The 15915-nt window shown below is 32.3% G+C and overlaps 1 protein-coding gene across 4 annotated transcripts in view; it reads left to right on the top strand.

Moving 5' to 3' along the window:
* Positions 1 to 2327, top strand: part of LOC134721367 (uncharacterized) — a 43352-nt gene extending 41025 nt beyond the window's left edge. For all 4 annotated transcript variants that reach the window (XM_063584322.1, XM_063584319.1, XM_063584321.1 and 1 more), the window contains exon 2: positions 700 to 2327. In XM_063584322.1, coding sequence (XP_063440392.1) covers positions 756 to 2192 — 1437 coding nt within the window. In that variant the 5' untranslated portion in view covers positions 700 to 755 and the 3' untranslated portion in view covers positions 2193 to 2327. The remainder of the gene's footprint in view (positions 1 to 699) is intronic.
* The last annotated feature ends 13588 nt before the right edge of the window (positions 2328 to 15915 follow it).

The following is a 15915-nucleotide window of genomic DNA, read 5'->3' as shown; positions in this document are numbered from 1 at the left end:
ACGTCAACATTTCTAAAACGTTCACGTAAGTTGATGGCGTCATGTGTTAAAACAGTTATTGGCCAATCAAATCGGTATATGGAATTTAATCTGCACAGCGCGAGATGACCCAATAACTCGAACTCCTACGTCGTTCGGGTTATTGGGTCATCTCGTGCTGTGCAGATTAAATTCCATATACCGACTTGCTTGGTCAATAACTATAACTTAAAATGGGTACGTTTTTTTAGGCAAAAATGGAACACCCCTACCAAAAAAATATCGAAGTTACCCCCCCCCCCCCCCCCCCCCCCGTGGTCTAAACTCTCCCAATTCACTCACAAACAAACAAAAAAGTACGAAGGACTTGTATAATATGTTCGTGAGTGACTTGCTTGGTACAACGGTTTATACAGCAATAGTTCTTATATGGTATTCATATTAGGAAAAAACAGATTATAAGGATTAAACGCCTTTTTAGAGAAATATATTGGTGTATAAACTGGTACAAGTCACATACAAATATATCATAAAAGTCCACAGTTATTTGTTTGGGTTGAATTGGTTGAGTTTATACACCAATGAATTCCTTTCGGACTTTTATTTGTTTTGGAGTGAATTTGGTCGAGTTTATACACCAGTAAATTCCTGTAAAAAGGGACTAAACCTATAGTAAACCTTCTATCATTCCTTTTGAATTAATTACATTTTTATTTCCAGGTGACATAATGAGAGCATTTAAAGATTTTGAAATACTGAAATGACGAGCATCAGGTATGGGTCGGAAGAAAAGATCGATCTTCTTCATTTTTTTATTTGCTTTCACTATATTTATAATGGGAATGATGAGGACATCCCCGGAATTTCATTTATACAATCACCAACTGCTCAAGAGTAAGCTAGAACTTGGTCATGTTCAAAATATTTTTGAAATTTCCCCTTTAGACGACTATCCTAACGTGCGATATAATGTTAAAGATATAAGAAATATAGTTCCTGACATCAGACCAAGAACAGTGAAAACTCCTGAGATGAAATTATTCAAAAAGTTAAACCACGACGTCATTGTTGGTCTACAGAATAAAAACTGGACTGAATGGGGCGACAGGCATTGTTCTGGAAATTTCAACAATTTCAAAGGGTCAATAATGTTGATGAATAATGTAATAATTGATCCTTCAAAGAAAAGGAGTGTTGCTAAAGGAGGTGAAGATATCCAATCAGTCATTGGCCATACGGAGAAGGATGAGGAAGTTACCGTTCAAAGTGGATTTTTCAACATTCTTTGTAAAGAGCTTCCGAAAGTGACGTTTCGTAAACGATCTCATTTTTTTAACTGGTTTTCGGGTATTTCAACACGAAAAGGTGATTACGATGGAAACTCGTACGATTCTACATTTACCGTTTTAATACGACGAGGAGACTATGCAAATTTATACTGGACATTGATGGAACTTTTCAATACGTATTTGACTATTCGTTTATTGGGTGAAAATCCGAAAACCACTGATGTCATATTAATGGATGCACATCCCGCTGGAAAATTAGACAATTTATGGAGTATTTTATTTGGCAACGTATATAGGATAGGACATATGCAGAAAAAAAGATTCCATAAAAAGCTAGCATGGGTCCTTCCAGATGGCCCAATGTCACAGTATGTACAAAACATTCCATTTGTCGAAGAATTCAAATATGCCTTGTATCAAGGGGTTCAAAATTCTTCATCTCTATATCACAATTGTACTGAATCTCAAAAAGTAACATTTATTTTACGAAAAGACTATGTAGCGCATCCCAGAAATCCAAAGGGAAAAGTGCAACGGAAATTATCAAATGAAAAAGAGATAATGGATTATCTAGTTCAAAAATTTCCAAAGGCGCATATACATGCAATACAAATAGACCTATTGCCAATCGAAGAACAAATAAAATTAATATATGAAACTACTATACTAATCGGAATTCACGGTGCCGGTTTAGGACATACTTTATTGTTGCGTTCTGGATCTACCATGATCGAACTTTTTCCATCTTCATACAAACGGTCCCCTAACCCTCATTTTCAGCAGTTTGCATATTGGGCAGACGTGCATTATGATCGTTGGTACAGCTCCTCGCCAGCACAAAAAAGCAATGAGTGGGTATATGTACAACCAGAGGTACCATATAAAATTATAAATCACGCTATTGATAGATTTTGTAAACATTGATATGCTTGATATGTAAATCGAAAATATGGCTACACTTGAAATATGATAAAGTGAGCAAATTGTAATATGATAAATCATGTCAATCGTATTAAGCTGTTATATTTTTTCGATGTATTAAATTTCTAAATACTAGTATCAACTCCATTATATCATGTATATGTATGGATAACCTAAATGATATTCATCCTATACCATGCATCTAGCAGAAACAAAGACCTCTTTAATGCTTCGTGTGCAATATATACTGCGTAAACCCTAAACCCTCAGAGGTTTACGCAATCAGTAAATTTGAGTGAAGTCAACATCTATTGATACATTGTATGCAGCCAATACAATTTTGAATTAGAGTTACTATCAGTCTTGGTAAAGTAAATTGAGCAAATTATTTCTATTCATTCACTTAAACAAATCAAAATGCCAATGAATATACTACAAAGTAATTCAGATTTATTTTTAATCTTAGCCAGGGGATTGGGGGTAAAAAAAAAGGGCAGATGTATATATTAATATAAAAAAGAAGATGTGGTATGACTGCCAATGAGACAACTATCCACAAAAGACCAAAATGACACAAACATTAACAACTATAGGTCACCATACGACCTTCAACAATGAGCAAAGCCCATACCGCAGATAGTCAGCTATAAAAGGCCCCGATAAGACAATGTAAACAATTCAAACGAGAAAACTAACGGCCTTATTCATGTAAAAAAAAATGAACGAAAAACAAATATGTAACGCATAAACAAACGACAACCACTGAGTTACAGGCTCCTGACTTGGGACAGGCACATAAATAAATAATGTGGCGTGGTTAAACATGATAGCGGGATCTCAACCATCCCCCTAACCTGGGACAGTGGTATAACAGTACAACATAAGAACGAACTATAAAAATCAGTTGAAGAAGGCTTAACTCATCAGATAGACAAAATATACAAGTGGACGTGGCCGGGTACTTATACATCCCGACACAAAAAGACACAATGAACAGATCTGAGAGTACTCACAGTTATCTGACAGCTAGTTCAAAGCCATTAACAACTAATAAAAAAACATGCCTCTATATAAGACTAAGCAATCAATCCGCACACATCCAACATACAATGAATTTAGTGTAAAGACGTCATAAACAGCCTGAGAAAAACATGACCTTGTGCAATAAGACCATTTTCATCTAAAATTTGCTTGTTTATGAGTTTGCATTTAAAATGGAGGATTAACATCTGTTGAAAATTGGCATGTAGAAAGCTGATTCATGTACGATTCAGGATATACCTGGTTTTTTTTAAGTTAAACTTTGAAAATTTCAAAAGGAGTAGGTTTAGTAAGACCTGTTTTGGCCCCAAATTATAGCAGTTTTACAAAATTGTGAAAATGCAATCTTTTAGCTATTTATTGGAAAGTAGAATGATTCTGCTACACAAATATGAGCTTTTTTGACAATACAATGCACATATATCGGGTACTTACATCATTAAGTCGTGCTAAATTACTTAAATCTTCACAATTTTAGCATTTTAGTTAAATTTTAGACGTGTTCCGTCATAAATGAATGTAGCCGCATTCGTGTTCATTCATAATATTGAAATGTAAGTTGTATTTGATGATAATACATAACATATATAAAGGTTGAGGATAAACACAGATGTGGCCACTTTCATTTTTGACAAAAAAACATCGGAAAAGTGACGATTGTTTGCATATTTGATAGATTTTTCATAAATTTAAAAGCTTGAAATAGACACTTTAGTGTTTAAAAAGTGTCCAAAATATTTCGTTAGATGAACCTGAAATTTGAGGCTAAATTCGACCCTTACAGGACCTACTCCTTTGGTTGAACAGATAGGGACTTTGAATTGGTTGCAATTTTTACAGCTTCATAAATAGTTTACCATAAGTTTGACACCTTTTTGGTAAAAGTCAAATTAAATCAAAAAATTGCATCGCTTCAAATATGACCATTATTATTCTAATAAAATGTGCTTCTATAGGACAATCCATCAGTGCTTTTCCTTTTTGAGAGCCCTATTAACATGCCAATGGTTAAATCAGACTGGTCTGATCACCGTTTAATAACATATTGCACAGGAGGCAAGCTTTCAAATACTTGCTTTCATTGAAATGAGATAACGACTTCGGCTGAGAGGGCATGGTATATATTGTCCATTACATGTATTAACAACACATTGTATACAAATAAAATATTCTTTTTGAAGACAAACAAGTTAAATATATTAAACAAAACTATCTGTCACTGTGATAAATGAGAGTCTGATTTGGGGCAACAGGAATTTGGGGGGTCACTCGGGGGGGGGGGGGTCACCATTGCTATATTTCTTTGTTCTGTAATTCTTTTAGTCATTCTTATTTCTTCAGTAAGAAATATGCTTATTATTTCAATTATGTGTCCCAATGAATTTGATACTGTACTACACAAATGAAACCATTTATCAATTTTGATTAATATCTAATTGAAACCAAACACGGAAACAAAATATATATCGATTTATTTGTGATAAATTGGATTTAATGGATAACAATCAATAGATCAGCTGAAAATATTTATATCGTCCTGACGGATGTCGGGTGACAAACTGTTATTGTACGATTCTTGTTTCCTTCAGGCCCCTCATCGAGGTTCGGGCGTGCACGTAAAAATGACCTAGCTACGCCACTGGCAGTCTAGTAACTATTGGCTAGATTGTTAGGAATAGATATATAGGTACTTAATTTACACAGCCATGTATCGCCATCATTGATGGCGATCCGATTGATATATCTGTTGTAGAGTTGTCACTGACTCAGACGTACTTATAAATATAACTATTTTCTGTGACTGTATCTTACAGTAATTTGTAGGATCCTTTTATATAGATAATTGAGCTGATCTGTAAAAATAACATCTCCATGCCTTATATATCATGTACTGTAACTACGACGCTAGATTAAAACTGACGAGGAAAGGTAACACACGGCCACCGTAAGCTTTATTTTTGCGGTAGAGCCCAGGTGGTCGTGTGGTCTAGCGGGACGGCTGTGGTGCAGGCGATTTGGTGGCACGATACCACAGTAGCATGAGTTCGAATCCCGGCGAGGGAAAAATAAAAAAATTGTTTCCACAAATTTACAAATCTAACATTGTTGGGTTGATGTTTAGACGAGTTGTATATGTATAAATAATATGTTGCCACAACGAAAGTTATGTGAAGAGACCAAGCAGTGTATATGCTTATCAAAAATCTTCTATTAAAATGAATTCCTGTATAACAAATTCCGGGAATGAGAGTATTTTATTTAAAACAGATGAGATATTTGTGGTAAAGGTTTAAACAGAAGCAGGAGATGTCTAGGGGCAATACAAAAGTACAAGGTCGTGTAACTCAGAGGGGAAAAAAATAACAAATGAAAAGAAAATAACTGCACAGAAAATTACCTTGAACAACATTAACCCACAAAAGATCAGATAAAACTTGTGCACACTTTTAAATCTTTCTTATTTCAAACTCAAGTTTCACTACTCGATAGAAAGAGTAAAGATAAGAATGTTGTAGTACTCCAGTGGTCCATGAAACAAAACATTAAAATTCTACAGTTCAGCAGAGCATTTTACTGTACTTATGATACATATTGTTTTTAATCAAAGTCTGTGATATTACTTGACGTCTTAAAAAAACTACAAATAATGTCGGATTCATATTAAATATTTCATGGCAGCAACAATAGTGATTTCGACACTATAATGTACGTTCATTTAGGAAATTTATGCAAAGGTTCCATAAATAATTTTATTCTAGGTCAATCGACAATTAAACATTATAATTAAATTAAAACAGATATAAAATCAGTTTCTCACGAGACAAAATTCTACTGGCTACATAATTTTTTATATATGAAAAAGTTGCTTTATTTCTTTTTTTTGAGATGTTAAAAGACTATTTTTGTTTTCCTGATTGAATACTTTAGTATTGCCGAGTGCTTCTGTTAAAATAAAATTCTGGTCATGGTTAAAATTTTATGTCAGAATTTGTTTAGTTTTAAAACAATTACCAAGTAGTAATCCATTTAGAACTTCACCTCCGGCAATATTCAGGTGATCGGAGGGCAATAAATTGCGTAATCATACACCTGTGAATCAACAGCCACAACTCTATTAAGGACCTAATTACCGGAAAATCGGACATACATAATTTCACTGTGTAACTGAGAAAACTTGCAAAGATAGACAAGACAAGACAAGACAAAGAAAATTAGGGTTTGGGTTAGGGTTAGGGTTAGGGTTAGGGTTAAGGGTTAGGGTTAGGGTTAGGGTAAGGGTTAGGGTTAGGGTTAGGGTTAGGGTTAGGGTTAGGGTTAGGGTTAGGGTTAGGGTTAGGGTTAGGTTAGGGTTAGGGTTAGGGTTGGATATGCCGTACAGAAAATTTTCTTGTAATAACAATTGATCACTACCAGATTTGAATTTTTAATTATGAAATGCAGAAAAAAATATAAATATAACATTCAAGTATTTTTTTTAGAAAAGAAATTATAATATGATCTGATATCATTTTCCTATTGCTTTTCTTGATTATCTATCGAGGTTATTCATCCCCGACTTGATTACATGTTCTAATATTTATCGACGAGAATCTCAATCCGGGCCGCGATCTTTAACAGGATTTCACGGAGTTGCCAATCTCTGGGTATTTATGTCTCTGATTGAGGTGTATTTTTTTTAAATTACATATCTTAATTGCTTAGGTTAAATAATAGCTTGTATGGGATCGAAACTGTATCGTATACCCTTAAAGCCCTCTTTTGTTGTTTATTACTTTCAATTATATTGTTTGTTCGAAATAAGCAAATGTTTTGACTTTAATTGTTCTTTTCTGTCTTCATGCTGGCGTAACAAAGTTGTTGTCGGCTGGTAGAGTCGGCACCAGACCCTCAACCACCTTGTCATATATCATGATCAGACGGAGGCCGTGTCTTCTATTCAGCTGCGTCCGTAAATTTCTAGCTGACGTCTCATGTTGTTGGTAATGGATCCTGTTTCTGGTCTATTGTAGTTTCTTATGATGAATCAATCGTATGCCTTTGAAAAATAAGCTGGTTCTTGTCGACTGACTACTACGCTATACTTTGTTCAAAGGTAGCGTAAATTACAAGCGGATTCAGTTTATCTGAAAAATAGGTTCACGTAATGAAACTTCCGCTTCCGGTTGTAAATGGCGGATTTTTTTCAGCTCCAAAAATAAATGAGCTAAATGAGCAGAACCCTGTGACAAATAAGTATATAAACACACCAAAATGTCAAAAAAAAACTTTTACAGTGTTGCTAAAGGAACAAAAACTGGTATCTTCACATTGTGGAACAAGTGCGAAGCAAGCGTCCATAAATTTCACCACGCGGTATTTAAAGGTTTCCACAATATTGATCAAGCCATTGTCTTTCTGATGGCCGACGGAACTTACAAAACATGCAATTCAATACCAGTCTACGATGAAACCCCTACAACAAAATCTCCTAAAGATTATGGCCACAATTGCAATAATAAATTATGTTCAACGGAACATCTTGACCTATCTATCCTTGAAGAGGAAAATGAAGTATACACAAATAGTGATCCCACCTTCTTTGATGAAAATGAAACAACAGTTAAACAAGTCGCATCATTAAATGAACAAATTGATACAACAGACAAAAATGTCCAATCAAAAACTGATGAGACACAACAAGAGCTCAACAATAATAACGATCCAAAGGTTGAAAGCAAACAGAAAGTTACACCAAGCAAAACTACATGTACTCAATCCTGTAAACTTGAAACCAGTGAACATGTGATGCAGTGCAATAGGTGCCAGGGATGGACACATTATGCCTGCACTGAAGCTCCCAATCTATCAACTTTATTTGCTAGTTCATACCTCCAGAAGATACACTTGTGAGACATGTTCTAATGTAACACCCACTTTTTATGAAAAATGGGCAAATAAAGAATCTGTAGAGTCAACAGATAATCCGAACATGAGCATCAAGACTCTTGAAATAGTTTCTAGAATTGAAAATAGTGTAGTTCAGGCAATAACATCACTCAACCACACAAATCAAGATGAAAAAATAAATAATCTACAACATGAACTTCAAACTTTAAAATCCAACTCAAAAAGCATAGAAGGCGTTGAAAAGAAGATAGAGGATCTAGCACAAGTTATGCATGAAAATAAAGATTTAATTTCAACAAGAAGTACAACAGAACAAGTTACAAAGATAGCTGAGCAAATTAAAAAAGACAAATTTACAATTAACCAGTTGCAACCATTACAAGACAAAATTACATCCCTTGAAAGTAAAATTCAAGCTCCAGTCTTTGAAATGTTAGCGTCTCAACTAGAAACAATGAGTTCAGAACTGGAAAGCATTAATAAAAACTTAGAAGAAACTTTCAAATCAATTGATAAGAGTGTCAAGACAAACTCTAATATTACGAAGAACATAAGCCAGATTTCTTCTCAACTACAGAAATCCCAAAATGAAAGATCACAAAATGACTCTCAACTCTCTGAACAAGATAAACCAGCTACTGATCATGATGAAAATGGAGAAAAGGAAACCCCTCCCTCAGACAAGAAATCTACAAAAGCTCTGATTATTGGTAACTCTCATGTAAAACGTATTAGAACAGACAACTTTTTGCATACCTGCTTAGTTCACAAGTACATTCAATATTCTTGTGATGAAATGGTGGACAAAATTGAGGAGTTAGACAATGATTATGAGTGCATCGTGCTACATGTATTCACAAATGACATTCGTGACAATACAGTTGAAGATTGTGTACAAAAAACAGAAGAATTAATTAATGCTCTACTTAGGCATTGTTTATTTGCAAAAATTGTGTTATCTTTACCTTTTTTAACTGTACAAGATAATGTATTAAACAAGAAAATTGAAGAGTGTAAAATCTCATTACAATACAAATTTCTGAAAGATGATAATGTTACAATCTGTATTAACTCTAATCTATGTCATGGTAATGTACCAATTAGAAAGTTTTATGGATCAGATGGTTTGCATTTATCAAACCAAGGTGTCAGTGTATTTGTAACAAATATTAAGCATCACATTAGGAGTGTCATTGGTATTGCAACCCCAAAACTAAGACAGCAGAGGTCTCAACCTGAAAGAGTTCAAAATCAAAACAGGCATGAACAGTCTTTCTCTAAGTCTAACCAAAGAAATAAGCCATATCAAAGAGAAAATGGCCATACACAAAGTTCATATCAGAGTCAGAGAGTAAATGATCACTCATCTATCCCCCCTTTTTTCATGTATCCATGGGGACATGGTTTTAATGATTATAATGTTAACCAAATGATGTATCCCCCTCAAATGAATAGTTTCAAAAGGTCATATTAAATTTAGTTCCTTTTTTTCGAACTATTGTTTTGACTAAAAAAATATCAATACATGTATCATGTATTATATGTAACATGATTTCATAGTATTGTGGTGTGTTGTGTATTATATATATTAAGAAAGAAAAAGAACTGATGATGTAATCAGTTGTAAGAACATTTTAGGTTAAAAAACTTGCAATTAGATGAAATCACTAAAGATTTACTTTTAATGAAACATGTACGTATATTATACGTTTAGATATAATAAAATATTCGAATTTGAATAATGTATCTATTATAAAGTAGCTTGCATTTTTATTTTTATTTTCAAGAATGTCAGTTCTAAATTAGTAACTATAAATATAATTTGTAGATCTATAATTTTGATATCTAGAGTCAATTAATCATAGATAGAATTGTTTTAATCATTCATTGAGATTTTGGTCATGAAAATAAGGACCAAGTGATGGTAATGACTAAAAAAAAACAAAAAAAAAACAAACATTTTTCTTATTGAATATAGAGAGAATAGTGAGATATTTTCTTTCTATCAGATTATCTCCCTTATACCATAAACTTTCCTTAGTTTAATACTAATAATATAATATTTTACTACATGTACATGTCAACTGCAAGTGATGAAATTATTGAATATTTGTCATGGGTTCTGTTCTATTTGGTTTATTTTATATATATTTTGCTAGAAATGTGTTTAGGAATAACAAAGAAATCCCAACTACATATTGGTTGTTGGAATATAAATGGACACAAAAACAAAGGTTTTGACAAATACAGTGATCCCAGATTTATAAATGAAATTTGTAATAAAGATATTGTTTGCCTCATAGAAACGCACTGTTCTTTAGAAGAATCACTATCACTTGATGGTTTTAAACCAGTTCATCTGATCAGACCTAAATCTAAAGGTACATATAAACGTTCAGGGGGAATTTCAGTTTTTGTAAAATCAGAATTGCGACCCGGTGTTAAATTTTTAGAACATGAAAATAATGATTATATATGGCTGCAATTGTGCAGAGATTTTTTTGGAATGAAAGATGATATATATCTATGTTATGTTTATAATCCTCCAGACAACTCTTTATATACAAAATCCTTAGATGAAGATATTTTTGAACTTATAGAAAAGGATATTTCAAAATTTTCAGATTCTGGTAAAATTCTCATAGCGGGGGATTTAAATGCAAGAACTGGTTCTCAGGTTTTAGACTTTATAAATGATGATCAATTATTAGATAAAATACCTGGTTTTGAAAATTTTTCTCCTGATCAAAATCTGCTAGTACGATATAGTATGGATGAAGTGTTGACCACACGAGGTAAAAATTTAAACGAGATTTGTATTCAATCTGGTCTGCGAATATTAAATGGACGTGTCCAAGGTGACTTTATAGGCCAGTTAACTTGCTTCACACCAAATGGCAGTAGTGTTGTTGATTACTTTATATCTTCAGAGAGTTTGATGGAAAATATCTCATTTTTTAAAGTACATAAATTTTTTGGAGAATTATCTGATCACTGCCAGATTTCAGTCATGTTAAAGATTGATTGTAGAATTAATAATAACATAAATGATAAGTTACAGTTTGCCCCATCAACTTATATCTGGAATGAAACTTCATCTCAAGAATTTATAACTGCCTTATCATCAGACAACATACAAAGCAAAATAAATGATTTTAACAATAAAACTTATGATAATGTTGATATTTTGGTTGCTGATCTAAATTCCATTATAACAGAAGTGGCTGACAAGTCTCTTAAACAAAAACAACCTAAAAAGAAAAACTCAAAACATTTAAATAAAAGAAAACAACCTAAATGGTTTGATATGTCATTAACTTGCTTAAGGCGTCAATTAGACAGTAAAGAAAAGCTTCTTAAAAAATATAGCAAAGATCCAGTTGTTAGGACATCTTACTTCTCCTTATTAAAATTATATAGAAAATCAAGAAAACATAAATTAAAGGAATTCAGACAGAGTGTCATGAATGAACTTGATAACCTACATGATAATAACCCTAATAAATATTGGGATCTTCTAAAAGAATTATCTAAAGATAACAATAAATCCTCAAGCCCTGACATCCCAAGTAATACATGGTTTGAATATTTTAAAGATTTGAATAAAAGCAAAGTTAATACACCTAATGATAATTTTGTTAATAACTTTAAACAAATGGAAAAGGAAAAAATATTTTCAGAACTTGACTTTCAGATAAATGATCAAGAAATTATAACAGCAATATGTACATTAAAGAATAAAAAATCTAGTGGCTTTGACATGATCTTAAATGAAATGCTTAAATGTAGTCAGTCTTTTCTATTAAATAGTTTTAAAAAAGTATTTAATCATATATTAGTGACTGGTTCTTTCCCAAATTTATGGGCAAAAGGTTTCATAGTACCAATTTTTAAAAGTGGTCCTACCCATGACCCCTCAAATTACAGAGGTATAACTATTGGAAGTTCATTGGGCAAACTTTTTGCTAAAATATTAAACACAAGGTTAGAAACTTTTTTATCAAAAAGAAATATAATTTGCAAAGAAGTTAAGAACAGATTGGTTTTTGCAAAAAGAAGAGAACAAGCGATCATATGTTTGTTTTGAAAACACTGATTGAAAAATATACCCAGAAGGGCCATAAGCTTCTCTTCTCTTGCTTTGTTGACTTTAGAAGGGCATTTGACACAGTGTGGCATATGGGCCTATTCTACAAACTTAGAAAGTATGGTATAAGTGATTTATATTATAATGTTATTAAAAATATGTATAAAAAGACAGAACTGAATGTGAGAATTGATAAATCTCACATGACAGACTCTTTTGCATCTAATATAGGTGTTCGCCAGGGTGATAATTTAAGCCCCAACCTCTTTAAATTGTTTATAAATGACCTTCCTGAGATATTTGATAATACTTGTGACCCAGTCCAACTTGACTCAATTAAATTAAACTGTTTATTATATGCTGATGATGTAGTTTTGCTCTCTGAAACAGCAGAAGGTTTACAAAAGTGTCTTGACAAGTTATCCCAGTATTCTAAAAAATGGGGGTTGGAAGTAAACCTTAAAAAGACTAAAAGTTTGGTTTTTAACAGTACAGGGAGATTAAATCACTCAAATTTTTATTTTAATAACTGTCCTATTGATAAATTCAGACAGTATACCTATTTAGGGATAAATTTTAGTGCCTCTGGAAGTTTCACAGATGCAAAACATGATCTATATAAAAGGGGACTTAAAGCTCTTTTCAAAATTTATAAAATCTTTAAAAACCATAAACCAAAAATTAAAACTTTATTACATGTATTTGACCACACAGTGAAACCAATACTAACTTATGGAAGTGAAATTTGGGGTGCTTTTGATTCTAAAAAGTTAACAGATAAAGGAGATTGTTATTTTGAAAAAATATGCAAAGAACTACAAATTGAATTAATTCATACTAAAATATGTAAATTTTCCCTCGGTGTAGGAAAAAGAAGCTCAAATATGGCAGTGATCGGGGAGCTTGGGAGATACCCATTATTTATTGAAATTATAGTTAATATGTTTTTATACCTATCACGTTTAGAAAAAACAGAAGACAAACTGTTGTCTGAAGCTCTCTCTGTATCCAAGGCCTTATCTAACCAGAATAAGAAAAGTTGGTATAATTTTATGAGCTCACTATCAAAATATTTAGACACTGATCTATTTAAAATTTTTAATATGAAATTCAATTTAAAAAAGTTCATTTTGAACAGGTTAAAACTAAAGTATAATCAGTTGTGGTACTCATCTTTAAATGATGACAGGAAAAGCATGTCATTTGGTAATAAACTTAGAACATATAGACTTTTTAAAAATAATATAAGTTTTGAACCCTATTTGTCTATGGGAAATAGAAATCTGAGAATTCAGATGACAAAATTTAGAATTAGTAACCACAATCTTGAAATAGAAAGAGGTAGATACAGAGGTCTTCAGGCAACAGATAGAATTTGTAATCTTTGTAAAAATGGAGTGGAAGATGAACCACACTTTTTACTTAAATGTAAATCTTTAGAAAATGAGAGAGAGTCAATTTTATCAAATATAGTTAAAACTTTTAAAAATTTTAAGAATCTAGACATTCATTCACAATTTATATGGCTCATGTCTAATGAAGATAACTATATATTGAATCAAGTATGTAATTTGATTAATAATTTAAATACTGTAAGAAAACAAATTCTAGAAACTTAATTAGAATTGCTAATATTGTTAATATTTTATTTTACTTTTATATATCCATGTTTACTATGGGTACACTACTGCCAAAGGTTTGTCTGTTATTCGCAGCTAGATTGGATCTTATTTAATATGAACTTCAGGGCTAACTGTATTTGTCAATCTCATTGATAATAATAATAATTATAACTAGTATCTCAATTGTTTGTAAAACAATTGAAAGGTCTTTCCTGTAAAAGTGATGTTTTCGTATTGTAATTTGTACGACCTTTCGTTTGATATAAGACAGCATACCTTCTGAAACTTTTCGCTTTTTACACTTAATGACCTCATCCGCCTACATTTTTGAGATCGGAATTATGATACATGGAACAGAGTAGATGAGCTTTCTTTTGATATGCGACAACACCATGTTCTAAAAAGTTTGATTTTTGCACTTAATAACCCTATCCAACTAATTTTTGGAGGTCGGGAATTTGATATATCAAATGTACACATCATGACCTTTCATTTGATATACAACAACCCTACCTTAAAAGAAAATTTATTTTTTGCACTCAATGACCCCATCCAACCAATTTTTTGGAGACGTCAATTTGAAATTTGAAATGTACGCTTTATGTTCTTTCATTTGATATGCAACAACCTTACCATCTGAGAAATTTGAATGTTTGCACTAAATGACCCCACCCTTCCCCCTGGGATGAAAAGGAGGTTTAAAATTTTCATTTTTAAGTAGAGTTTATTGAGACCTTCAATTTGATATATCAGATGACCCCATTTGACAAAGTGCAAATAATGATGCAATATCAACTATATAAATAGAAGTTATGAAACTTACAAAGTCAATGCAAAACTTGAAAATTTCAAATTGATTTTTTGGTGTTTTTTTCCATGGAATGTTTTTGGTATTTGGTCAAACATATAACTATGTCAACCTCTTCAATTTCTAAGACATTTTAAGTGGTAAACTCTTGATGATTCAGAAATACATGCCTCCGCTCGCAAAACTTCAAACTGCATTATCTCTAAAAGGACTATAGATATTTCAAATATGTTAAATGATAAACGATATACAGTTGAACAACAACATTATAGAAAAAGAATTGGGACAATTTCAAAGTTCATAAAGGTCACAATTTATCATCAAATATATGATGCAATACTAAACTTAAGAACCGGAAGTCGTAGAAACATGGGACTAGCACCATTCAACTCAGGACCACTTAACCTTTCAACTATCACAAGGTCAAGGTCATAGTATACTGTGAAGGTCAAGGTGAAATTTCATCATGACCTGACATTGACCTCAAATTGAAGGTCTCGAACTACTGATCATCTTTGCAGTTTATAGTAGGTTGATATCTGTTACCTTTAAAAAGATATTCACACAATACTATACTTTTAAGAATCATCCCGTTGTAACTTTTGAACAGACGGTCGGACATTTTTGGGCTTATTGTATAAAATGTAGAGCTTGTCGAGAAGAACATTTCATACGCTGTATGTATGCAGCAAAGTCTTATCGTTTTCCTAATATGTAAGCTTGAAATTGCAGCGTAATTTTTGTTTGCACTCGGTGACCTTTGACCTTGGGTGCATATTAAAGGTCATATGAATTTAAGATTATTGGTGAAGGTTACAAGTCTCTATGACTTCCGGTTCTCGAATATAAATTTTTGAAAATATATTTTTAATTTCTAAAGGGAAATAACTCCTTATAAGGGTTAATAACAAATAAATTGTTTATGTTTATAAACATTGCCATCTGTTCTAATACATGCTGTCATTTTCAATTAAATTCTATCTAATACTTTTTGAAAAAAATGCAAATAAAAGAAATTGATTCAAGGGGATATAACTCTCAAAGTAGATGATGAAATCCTATGCAGCCTCATATGGTAATACATTATGATGAGATCTACCTTTTGTCCAAATAAAGTCGTGATATCTTTTAACACATTTTGGGGGGACCATGTTGAAAAAAATCAACAAAAGGGAGATAACTTCTTAAGGGGAAGGTGAAATCCTACAAAAGTTCATCTGGTAAAAGTTCATGTTGAGGTCTATTGATGGTTTAATTTTGGTATTGATAACTCCAATAGAA

This window comes from Mytilus trossulus, chromosome 6 (assembly GCF_036588685.1).
Source record: "Mytilus trossulus isolate FHL-02 chromosome 6, PNRI_Mtr1.1.1.hap1, whole genome shotgun sequence".
In the NCBI taxonomy this organism is placed as follows: domain Eukaryota; kingdom Metazoa; phylum Mollusca; class Bivalvia; order Mytilida; family Mytilidae; genus Mytilus; species Mytilus trossulus.
Note: the sequence above shows the minus strand (reverse complement) of the source record. Positions and strands in the feature narration are given on the sequence as shown.